Source organism: Acipenser ruthenus, chromosome 6 (assembly GCF_902713425.1).
Source record: "Acipenser ruthenus chromosome 6, fAciRut3.2 maternal haplotype, whole genome shotgun sequence".
Lineage (NCBI taxonomy): Eukaryota > Metazoa > Chordata > Actinopteri > Acipenseriformes > Acipenseridae > Acipenser > Acipenser ruthenus.
In genome coordinates, this window is record NC_081194.1 from 12,669,684 (window position 1) to 12,682,160 (window position 12,477).

The 12,477-nt window shown below is 35.5% G+C and overlaps 1 protein-coding gene across 26 annotated transcripts in view; it reads left to right on the top strand.

The window, feature by feature from the left end:
• LOC117410837 (dystonin) overlaps positions 1 to 12,477 on the top strand; it is a 187,527-nt gene that overhangs the window by 157,401 nt on the left and 17,649 nt on the right. For all 26 annotated transcript variants that reach the window (XM_034017703.3, XM_034017698.3, XM_034017701.3 and 23 more), the window contains 12 exons: positions 719 to 950; positions 1,340 to 1,566; positions 2,009 to 2,131; positions 2,665 to 2,766; positions 3,573 to 3,674; positions 4,083 to 4,256; positions 5,328 to 5,483; positions 6,459 to 6,656; positions 7,346 to 7,474; positions 8,090 to 8,260; positions 9,663 to 9,818; positions 12,010 to 12,216. In XM_034017703.3, coding sequence (XP_033873594.3) covers positions 719 to 950; positions 1,340 to 1,566; positions 2,009 to 2,131; positions 2,665 to 2,766; positions 3,573 to 3,674; positions 4,083 to 4,256; positions 5,328 to 5,483; positions 6,459 to 6,656; positions 7,346 to 7,474; positions 8,090 to 8,260; positions 9,663 to 9,818; positions 12,010 to 12,216 — 1,977 coding nt within the window. The remainder of the gene's footprint in view (positions 1 to 718; positions 951 to 1,339; positions 1,567 to 2,008; positions 2,132 to 2,664; positions 2,767 to 3,572; positions 3,675 to 4,082; positions 4,257 to 5,327; positions 5,484 to 6,458; positions 6,657 to 7,345; positions 7,475 to 8,089; positions 8,261 to 9,662; positions 9,819 to 12,009; positions 12,217 to 12,477) is intronic.

A 12,477-nucleotide genomic window follows, 5' to 3' on the forward strand; every position in this document is an offset into this window, starting at 1 on the left:
CCCACTTCTGCTATTTTTGCTTTTTGTGTTCTTTGACACATTCATGTTTTTTTTTTTTTAATATTCATAAACTGATTTTCTCCCCATTCCTCATCCAATAAAAATATTATATTTTTGTGCAAGTATTTCAATTTAGTTTTTGATCAAGCTAGTAGTTACCACACCCAGCAATTGCCACAATAATCAGACTTTGATTGGCCAACATAATCAGGTGATACTGTGAAGTGAAGTGTGTTTGTGAAGTGACAGAGAACCACGTTTGAACGTTATTTGATCCTCTGACATCTAAACTTCTGCTGTATCCTAGGATACAGTGTAGGTCTGCTTATTACAATTACAGAGTCAAAATAAAACAGCATTTTAATCAAAATATTGTGTATTTCCTAGAAAATAGTACTGGAAAAATATTGAATAATAGACAAAAATCGGGTATAAATCAGTATAAATCAGTTAAAAAAAAAAAAAAAATCCTGTAATATTTCTTTAAAATTCAGAATAAACCGCAAACGCGGAACACTACTTATAACTAACTGAGATCAACGTCATTCATTTGAAGATGTATGGCATTGGCGTTCAAGTTGGCCAAATTGCGTGAAGTCATGTCGCATGGAATACAAAATGAGCATTTATTGCATCGAAATGTGCACTGGGAAATAATGTTTTGTGCTGCTGTGTCATATTGTTTCAAACACATAACAAACAATCTGCTCTTCTGTAGTTCCATGACAAGATGGATCCAATGATGGAGACTTTGGGGCGGATAGTGGAGCGCTTGAGGCAGCCTCCTTCCATCTCTGTGGAGGTGGAGAAGATCAGAGAGCAGATCAGCGAGAATAAGAATGTGTCTGTAGATCTGGAGAAGCTCCAGCCTGGATATGAAACTCTGAAACAACGCGGGGAGGAGATGATTGCACGCTCTGAGGGGGCTGACAAAGATATATCTGCTAAAGGTATCTTTTAATCTGCCACATGTTTTTGAAGCATTTAAAATGCAATATATATATATTATTTTTGTTCATTGTCATTTTCATCTTTTTTATACAAGTTGACTTAGTTGTATTCTGTTTTAAAACTCAGTAATATATTATTTGGTTCCTTACCTTTTTTTTTTTTTTTTTTTTAACCCTTTTTATACCTAATAATATTCTCTTAGCTGGCAAATTGAATATATATATATATATATATATATATATATATATATATATATATATATATATATATTTGGGGGGTGCTTGTAGTTATGCTTTAGTCCACAGCATAAAACCAACACCCAATGCAGCAAAGCCTCAAGACCCAAGACTGAAAGGCTGGACCTAATCTATTCATTTTCTTCATTTAGCTGTGCAAGACAAGTTAGACCACATGGTGTTCATCTGGGAAGATATCCAGGCCTTGCTTGAAGAAAGAGAAGCTAAGCTCTTGGATGTGATGGATCTGGCTGAGAAATTCTGGTTTGACCACTGTGCGCTCATAGTCACCATCAAGGACACACAGGATCTCCTGCGAGACTTGGAGGAACCTGGGACCGACCCTTCTGTGGTGAAACAGCAGCAGGAGTCTGTAGAGGTTAGTGGACACTCATCAGTCTTGAGCACAAATTCCAGTTCTAATCCGTTTATTAATATGAAATATGGCCCATTAACCCAAAGAAGACAGGGCTGTAGCACACCAGAAATAAACGATAAAGACCACTTAAAGATATGAAAATAGATGGGTAGTTGTTCACAAATGTGTATGGAATGAGTGTACAGGAAGTAGAATGTGGATGTGAACTAGGCTTAACCAATAATATTTGTGTATTGCAGCATACTACCCACAGAAATGTTATTCTGTAGATGAAATATCTTCAGTTCTATGAAATATTTAGTTGTACTATAGTGCTATAGTGTATCCCATCCCTAACCCAAGCCCTGACACTAAACAGGTAATTGATAGGTAACAGATCATTCATTTAACTTATTACAATATGTTTCTTAAAACACGGTAATGGTGTGTCTTTTCTTTCCAGAGCTTTAAAGAAGAAACAGATGGACTGCAGGAAGAGCTTGATATGGTTCAGAATCTCGGGGATGAATTGATGGCTGTCTGCGGCGAGCCTGACAAGCCTGTAATCAAGAAGAGCATAGATGAGGTAGTGACACTGTGAATGATGGCCTAATACATTGATGATAAGGAAGTGGCAAGTTGTCAAAGACAATTATTAAACATGTAGTTTGTTTAATTAATTGAGATCAATAAATGACCTCCAGGGCTGTGAAATACACATTTTGAGCCGGTTGAGTATAGTCTGCAGTAGCCTGTACTAAATTCATTCTGATCTGGATTATTTTATATCATCACCCCAATCTAAAAACCTTGGTAATTCTTCATGTAGGCAATAATACCTGATGGAATTAATTGTCTATTGGGCATTACCTGCTAGTTAATTTCCCAAGCTGAACGCAAATGTCAACTTTCTACTGTGAGACAATGCCCAATGTGGAGACTATTATTGCTGTAATTGATATGTTTGTGTTTGAATAAAGTATTATATGTACTGGGTAGCATTCAGGTGCTTGTACCTAAACCTGCATAACACAGACATTTTATTTTCCCGCTCAAAAAGATGCACCTGTTTGGTGTGCATTCATGTTTGGAAGCCAACCAATCTGTTATGTTTTCCAGCTGAATTCTGCCTGGGACAACCTGAACAAGAGCTGGAAGGAGAGAGTGGAAAGACTAGAGGAGGCTATGCAGTCTGCAGTTCAGTTTCAGGATGGATTGCAGGTACTGTTTATGAAGATACAAGACTCAATACGACCACTTGTCCTAATAAAATTAGATCTTTACAATGTCTCTTAATTGAAATGACCTAACAAGCAGTGGTTATAATGGTGACAGTCTGTATATGGGTCCTTTTACAAGCAGGTAGATTACAATACTAGTTTCTCAACTAGAAACTGAGCAAAATGATAACCGTATAAGGAATATTACTAACAAGATGCCTCATTTGTTTCTTTATATATCTCACTTTGTTTATTTATACAAGCTCATAATTGTTGGTTGTTTAATTTTATTTCCTAGAGATATCAGTTTCTTAATCCTTGCTAATGTTAAACAAAGTTATTTATGAAAAGGAAAAAAAAGATTTCCTAGTATGCTTTAAGGCTGATAGTTTATGATTCCGAGTTAGAACAAAGATGAAAAAATGACATTCTCTTGTTGTGAGTTATTGTTTCTTTCTTTATGTTAAGAATGGTTGAAGACACAAAAGTAAGTTTCAGTTCTCTAGAATTCCAGTCGTTATGTGTTACAGACAATTACAAACGTCCTTTATATAGAATAACAGGTAGTTGTAATAGTGATGTCTGGCGACAATTAAAATGGGCATCCAAACCCAGTGCGAGTTGGTCTTCCAGGTGTGTTGCTGAACAAGTGGGGACAATTGCAACTGCCAGAAATCTACACACCAGATTATTAGATTGATTTCCATTATTGCTTCCTCACATTTTAGTGACGCCTATATTGAGCTCTTTGTGATGATGGTAAAACATGCATTTTGTGACTAACATCTGTTTTTGTTTTGATTACAGGGATTGTTTGACTGGGTGGATATTGTGGAGAGTAAACTTGATTCAATGTCACCTGTTGGCACTGACCTAGAGACTGTCAAGCTACAAATAGGGGAACTGAAGGTACATAAATACATGTTAATAAATATTATTGTGAGCAGCAAGAGGAAAATAAGAGAATGTAATGCATTGACCCTTATATTTGAAGACACTATGTTTACTAAGTATCACCCCGAAGGTGACAGTATTTTTCAAAATAACGTGGGCTGCCTATAGGAAATGCCAATTATAACATATGTCCCTTGTTTAATTTGCACAGTAAAAGTATGTCAATCTGTTATAAGGTAGGCAATATAATGTAGTTTATATAAGTTACATTTAAGTAATTATGTAGGCAAGATTTTATGTATAATCTCCTATATCTATTTTTGACCAATGATAGAAGAATTTTTAAGTAACTTTGTCAGGTTGACAGCAATTGGCCTTTATTGAAGATAGTTCTACCAATGTTGTTTACCATCTGTACAACAGGAATTCAAGTTGGAAGCCTACCAACTACAGATAGAGATGGAGAGGCTCAACCAGCAGGCAGAGATGCTATTGAAGAAAGTTGTTGAAGAAATGGACAGACATCCCATTACGGAACCGTTAACTGAGCTCAGAATGCTGTGGGACAGTCTTGATCAGAAGATTATCAACAGACAGGTAAACCTGAAAAGCAAAAGAAAAATAACATGCACAATAAAAGTCCTGCAAAGGATAGGACGTTGATCATGCCTCCATGGTTTAAAGGATATGCAGTCTATATTGTCAGTATTATATAACCCTTAGAGATGGAAGGTAGACCTGTGGAGTTAATTCCTTATGACTTCTGACTTCAGAAAAGCTATCATAAGTTTTTTCATTAAAGCGCACATCATTTAAATGAACTATTTGAAGGTCTGGGTTATTTAAACACATTTCGTATAGCTGTATGCAGTTACAACCTTGATTTATCCGAAAAGCAAGATAATTATATTTCTTGACGTTATAAAATGCACAGAAATTTGGTATTGGTTTATGTTCAGAAATATAGAATATAATAGTTGGGCAATTAAAAAACTAATATTCTTAAAAGAAAATTGTTACTCCTATTATTATTATTATTATTATTATTATTATTATTATTATTATTATTATTATTATTATTATTTATTTCTTAGCAGACACCCTTATCCAGGGCGACAGTCGTAAACAAAAATACATTTCAAGAATCACAGTACAAGTATTAATACAATTAAGAGCAAGATAAAATACAATGACTTTGGTTCTAGCAAGTACAAGTAAATGACAAAATACGATTCAATAACGGAGCAGATAAGTGTCAGTGATAATTACATCAGGATATAATTAAATACAAAATACTACAGATTAAATAACACTTGACAGATTACAGTACTCTAGAGTACAGGATTAAATGCAGTAAAATAGGGAGCAGATAAGAGCAAGTAAAGTGCATTTAAGGAACAGTGATAAGTGTCCAGAGGGAAAAAAGAGGAGTTCTACAGGTGCTGTCTGAAGAGGTGAGTCTTGAGGAGGTGCCGGAAGATGGTCTATTAAATTATATATTGGGATTCACTTGAACATGTTACTCATAAAGCTAATAAAAATATAAACCTGGAAAAATAGTTTTTTGCTATCTTGGGTTGATAGCAAATTGTTAGAACATTTGTAGCACACTGGGGTTACATCCCTGGTCCAGTCCATAAACCAGTAACCGTCTTCCTGTCTTTGTAGCACAAACTGGAGGGAGCCCTTCTGGCTCTGGGGCAGTTCCAGCATGCCTTGGATGAGCTGCTGACGTGGCTGACACACACAGAAGACTCACTGAAAGAACAGAAGAAAGCAGGAGGAGACCCAAAAGCTATTGAAATTGAACTCGCCAAGCATCACGTAGGCCTTTCAAGTGTTTTCTTGCGTTGTTATAGCTTGTCATGCTTTTTTTTGGGGGGTGGGGGTGGGGGAGTGATTGTTTTATTTTTGTACAGTACAAGATAAATACTGTACATGGGGATCTATTTAATGATCTAAACCATGACAGATTTAAATTATGCTATAATAGTTCACTGCGATTAATTATAATTTACTGCAGTTGATCCAGGGTAATTATTAATTTGATTGCTATCCAATAAAGCCAGAGTTTAACAAACAGGAAATATTTGTCTGACAAGTTCCATCAAATCCTTGCAGTTTGCCAGCATTAGCAATCAGTGTTAACAATCCAAAATGTTCAATTCAGTGCATCACGCACTCTGACACAAAGATACACACACACACACGCACGCACCAGTTTATCCAACTTGGAGTCATGAGCCACAAATGTAGACAATTTATACATTTCTCAAAAAGTGTATCCGTTTAACATAAACATCTTCCATGAAATACTGGTCATTTTAACAGTATTTGAGTTAAATTAAGTTTTATTTCAAATCGTGTACTTCACAACATGTTCAATGAGGCAGTAACTTGTGTTTCCTAAACAAAAATTGCTTCCGTTCTATGGATATGCCAGTAGATATGGATGTTCCATTGGGTTGGACGTATTTTAGCATACTATAATTGTTGCTTCTCCTGTATTTGTGGTAGCAAGGCAGTTTGTATCAAACATGTTCAATCGAGTCCTTAACTACATAGACCCAATAAACAAGAAAACTCCATACCCAGGCATATTAAAAACAGGGCTATTGTATAAACACCTTGATACACAGATTTGGTAGTATAGAATTGCAATTTTTGTGACGTGGACCGCAAAACTCATTTCACTTAGTACTAGTTCCATTCGCATCCAGACTTCCAGAGATGAAAGGCTTGGGCATTAAACCCCCTTAGCAATTGTTTTTAATAACATTTATTTTGTGTATGTCTTAGGTGCTCCAAAATGATGTGCTAGCCCACAAAACCACAGTGGAAGCTGTTGAGAAAGCAGGAAATGACATGATTGAGTCCAGTGCAGGGGAGGAAGCTAGTAGCCTCCAGAGCAAGCTGGAAAACTTGAATCAGCGGTGGAAGACCGTCCTGGAAAAAACAGCACAGAGGCGGCAACATCTGGAAAGCGCTCTGCTCCAGGTAGAGATCAAAATAACTCTTATAGCTGCAAGTTATATATTATCTCATCCGTTCTTTTTTTAAGCAGCCCAGTGGGAATTACAATTACTATAGAAACAACAATTTATTGTTTCTAGTTTGGTTCTGGTATCTAAAAAAAAAAAAAAAAAAGAGTGCATAGGTAAAATCAGAGCCTGTAAAATCATATACAATAACTGTCTTAAACATAAGTCTACAGTATTAAAAAAATCAGGATGTCAATTAACATCTGGGCTGCATATCGTTTAAAAGGACTCAAATTGGAAAAATTACCTGTTTGACTTAGATTAATGATTTGTCCCAGATGAACTAATAGTTATTATGATAATGATATGTTTTTAATAATGTATTTCATAATGGAAAAACTAGACAATGTAAAATATTGCATCATGTCCTTGGAATTTATTGGATGCATTGCACAGGATGAAACTATTAATACTATTAGATTCCAAAGTCTAAAACAGTGTTTAAATTTCATCACAATTTTGAAAGCCTTATAACAAATCCAATAATGTTTTGCAACATAAGAAATGAAGTTTGCTTATTAAAAAAAAAAAAAAGTATAAAGATCTGTGAGTTTCAGTGACACCTAATTATATACACAGATGTGTAGGAAAGACCCCAGTCTGTCCCTTGGTTTTAATTAACTGTTATTTTATTGTGCTCGTTAGGCCCAGGGTTTCCATGGCGAGATTGAAGATTTGCACAAGTGGCTTAAAGACACTGAACGTCAGCTGTTGGCATCACAGGCTGTTGGAGGTTTACCAGAAACGGCCAGAGAGCAGCTTAATAGCCATCTGGTATGTATTGTATGATAACAAAGGTTGGATACAGATGGTAGACATGTAAAGACCATGGATACCAATATTCACATCATAGAAGTGTGAAAAGTAAATGACATTGTGAACTTGTTTTACAGTTATCTTTTTTAAGCTAAATTAAAGACATACAAAAGTTTATATACCAGTTATTAAAGATTTTAAAAGTGAAATATACAATTACAGCTACAGTGGATGCTTGTATTTAAAGCTTTTGTATTCTATTCCATTTAATAATAGACAACAGACATACACATTAATGAAACAAAATGGGACAGATCTTTCTTCATAGGGGAAATTATTTATTATTAAAAAAGTAGTCCACAACTCAACTCACAATGTAATAATTCCTCTGTAAATCCTACTTGTTCCTTATTAGTAATGATAACATCAACAGTTTTGTATCCCCTCCAAAAGTTTAGTAACTCTGGCCCATAGTATTAAAATGTATCTTCTAGTTTAAAATCTTGTTTTTTGTATATTGTATAAAATAAATCTGTATTAAATAGTTGCCTTGTAAAGGTCCAAGTCCCAAGTGTTGGTATATGTATGCATCTAAAATCTGAATTGTTAAGAATCTGTGTTTTCTGTTCTTAGGAACTGATGAATGTTTTTGAAGCAAAGGAAGAGCTGTACATCAGACTGATGCAGAAAGGACATCAGCTGATCACTATCTGCCCAGAGGGACATGATAACAATACAGAGCAGGACCTAAGGAACTTGAAAGAAAAATGGGAATCTGTGCAAACAAAAATGACTGAAAGAAAGGTATGCACACTACTGCTAAACCACTAAACCCCTTAGGGAATGTTTCATGGAAATTGTAGCATGACTGCAAAAAAAAGTAAATAAATAAATAAATAAATAAATAAATAATAATAATAAGAAGAATAACAATAATAATAATAATATACCTTCATTGCTCATTTCTTGTAAAGACCCTGATGTGGAATTTTGGTCATCACAGTTTTCTTTTTAAACTTCTCCAATCACATGAAAATAATTTGTTATTTTCCTCATCTTGGTTTGACAAGTTTTCAAATTGTCTGGAAACAAGATAAATCAGTGAAATTGGTGGGGTATGGGATTTGTAGTTTTTAGATGTTTCTAATGGCACATGTGTGCCTAAATTAGAATATACGTTAATTTAAGTTCGCACAAGCAAATTTGTAGTCGCATATGGGACCAAATTAGTCGCATTGTAGAGCCCTGTTATGTTGTTTTGTTTTCGATTTAGTTCCTTAGAATAGTCGCCCCAGTTATCATTATTGAGGTGTGCTTGCCGCTTGCTGTGTTATTTTCTGTAAAATATTGATATCCTGTCAGTTAATTCAAAAGTGTGTTTAACATTGTCTATTACGCTGACCAGAGACCCGCGCTTACAACTGCATTGTCATATTTTCTACATTATCTTTAAATTCTCAAATTAATCAGTTGAAACCTGGGTAAAAAAAAAGAGACCCGGGTAACGTCTGGTAATTTAACCCGGGTTTTACCCGGGTTTTCGAGTACCCGTGTTGTCTCTAATATATATATATATATATATATATATATATATAGAGGCTTGCTACTATTCGATTAAAATTTTTTTGCCAAATCGACGATTAATATCAACATTTATTTTAGAAAAAATTTACCGTTTTTTTATCTTTTTTTTTTATCAACTCAAGCAGAGAATTGGTGAAATCGACCTTTATGCTTTAAAAAAAAAAAACACCATTGAGAAACGTCTCATTTAGCGAAACCCCTTTATCATATTCAGTATGCAACAGAACTTGCAGTTATTCGGTCAACGAGATCTGTGAGAACATGGTGAAACTACAGTACTAACGGACCACTGAGATGACTGACAGTGACCCCCAGCCATTTAGAGCGTAAGGGAGACGGGACAGACAGCAAGTATAAAAACTACACAAACTAGAGAGGATTTCTAAATGATTATTTTTGGTAAGAAAATAAAAAAACAGTGAGTGGTTTTAGCAACGTTTATCGTATATAAATTTATTTCAGTCTAACTCATATTTTTTAGGAATTCAACGTGTAGCAAGCTTTACCGATTAATATCGAAAAGTAGCAAGCATATATATATATATATATATTTAAAATGTTATCTTTGGTCTATGAATGTTTCTTCCAGGACAAACTAGTTTTGCTTTGATTGCATCTGTAGGTTAAACTAGAGGAAGCCCTGACCTTGGCCACAGAGTTCCATAACTCCCTTCAAGACTTCATCAACTGGCTGACCCAGGCTGAGCAGACTCTAACAATGGCCACACCAGCAAGCCTTATCCTGGACAACATCTTGTTTCAGATTGATGAACATAAGGTAGATAAGGATTTCAACTTTTGATGCTGATGGTAGTACATTGAAAACCTCAATAGTGATTTGCGGATTTTGAATTTGGTGTTTTGCAAATGGTGATGTGAACAGCTGTTAACCACATAAGTTTAATAGTTTTTATGACACTTTTTTCTGTCAACCTAAAAATGACCACCTTGATTCATACTTTTAAATCATGCAGACCTTCTTTGCCACGTCTGGCCATATTTAGTTGCACATCAAACCCAACCTTTCTCTGCGGCAGTGTCAGGTGACAGTGCTGGGGTGGTTTTTAATTTTTCCTTTGAGATCCGGGGGTAGTGACAGGAGGTATCCATGCCAGATTTGCGGTACCGCTTCACAGTGGCAACAAAGATGTTGTTTGCATTTTGAAATACTCGGTCACTTATCAAATTCACTTTGCGGTTTGTGGCTGGAATGTTTAAAAAAACCGGTTAAGACAGGCTTGTAGGGTCACTTAGCTTGAGACTGAATACTCCTGTCCCTCTGAGATACGCACAGTGGCATAAAACTCCCCTAGCAAATTATTTAGATCAGGCAGAGGAATTACTTTGAAATCAATATTTAATGATTTTTGTTTTAGCCAGTCACATAGGACACCCGTTTGTGTATTTTTTTCTTCCTTTTCTTTTTCTGTGTCCAGAAGCTGTGCTTTAGTAAGTTCAACATGCCTAGTAGTCGTGCTTGATTTTTAATTTTTTTTCACCACTTGAATTGTTGGTGTCCGATTCAGACTCATCCAAAATCTCATCTAGAATTTGGTTTCCCAAAAGATCAAAATTCACATAAATCACATTAGTCATTGCACCCTTTGCGGTCCTATGTCGGACCAGGTCTGGCATTACAATTTTTCCTTTCCGGTCCCACGTCAAGCACAGGTCCCTAGTCGTTTTTTCTCCGGAAAAAGCAGAGAAAAGCTTTCAGTGGCCGAGAGAGGCCGATAGAAGCCGAGAGAAGCAGAAAAAAAAATAAAAAAACGGAGGTGGATCTGAGCAATACGCATAGTCCCTTCACCACAGACATAACACGGACATAGGCAAACAAGCTCCTTCCGCATCTACGCTCAAAGAAAATCACGGACATTTGCTTTTTGAGATGTTATAGTAATAAAATAATGATTTGGATAGCATTATTGAGGAGTTTGGTGATAAAACGAGTGATCAGGAGATGATTTATCAGTATGCACTACTATGAAGAGATATATGATAAATACAGCGAACAATGAGTGGGGCAGAGCTGGAGATAGTGAGTGTCCTGTTGATATGCAGTGCCTTTTAAACCTGTTTTACTCTTAATAAAATTACTTTTAAACAGCGCGTGTAAAATAAACAGCTTGTGTGAAAATAATATAAATTTAAGTATGGCTACCGTTTTTTTTTTCAAAATTCTTGTGGTGTATGGATATCTACAAGTGATTTGCCCCTTTTTGAAAAGAAGTTACAACCCATGGGGAATAGTCACGCCCCCATGTGACCTGCTTTGACCAATCAGGATAGAGTATTTAAAAGACCCATTTTACAAAATTATATATATATATATATATATATATATATATATATATATATATATATATATATATATATAATGTTACGGCCAATGTCCGAAGTCAGCCAATGACATCAATGGCCGGGCATTGTTGTCAGTGCCCAAGAGCAGCGGCCAATGACAGCATTGACTGGGCATTGACGTCATTGCCCAATTTTGTCGGTCAATGTTGTTATAAAGACCTAAATAACAGCATTGCCCAGTAGTAGTTGGTCATTGTTGAAAAAATCGTATTACTACGACCTAAAATTTTTAAAAAACCGTATTGCTTTATTCAACCAAATAATGCTCTGACAAAATCTTTTATTTTAAATAATAAAAGTGAGATTTGGCAAAGTACAGTGTGTAGGAGTGTTTTATACTTTATACAATATAGCTGTATTCAACCAAATGTATTCAATATTAATAGACCCAACAACACAGAGCTAGTGTTAAAATCAACACGATGACAGCATTGACTAGGCATTGACGTCATTGGCCAAGTTTGGGACATTGGCCGTAAAATGTATATATACTATATATATATATATATATATATATATATATATATATATATATATATATACTTTTTAGGGGTAGAATTCCTTCAAGCTGTAAGATAACTTTGGTTTGCTTCTCATTTTATTTGAAGGTCTTTGTCACTGAGGTAAATTCCCACAGAGAGCAGATAATAGAGCTGGACAAAACTGGAACCCACTTGAAATATTTCAGTCAGAAGCAGGATGTTGTCCTCATTAAGAACCTGCTGATCAGTGTGCAGAGCCGCTGGGAGAAGGTGGTCCAACGATCAGTGGAGAGGGGACGAGCTCTAGATGATGCAAGGAAACGTGCCAAGCAGGTAATTGGAGATTGCAATGATTTCATGATTCGAATGTCTTTCCAATTAAATATGTATTACACAATTACAATTCAGTCGCTGCACGTACAATTCAACAAGAATATGATTTCTGTACTTTGACTGACTGGAGTGTGTAGTATTATCAGAATGCTACTTTATTTACATAATAACAGAACTATTAGACTGCATAATTACAGTGAGATGCTGATAGATGGTCAGTCATCATTGGTAAAATCACTTACGCCAGTACTCCCTTCTCAA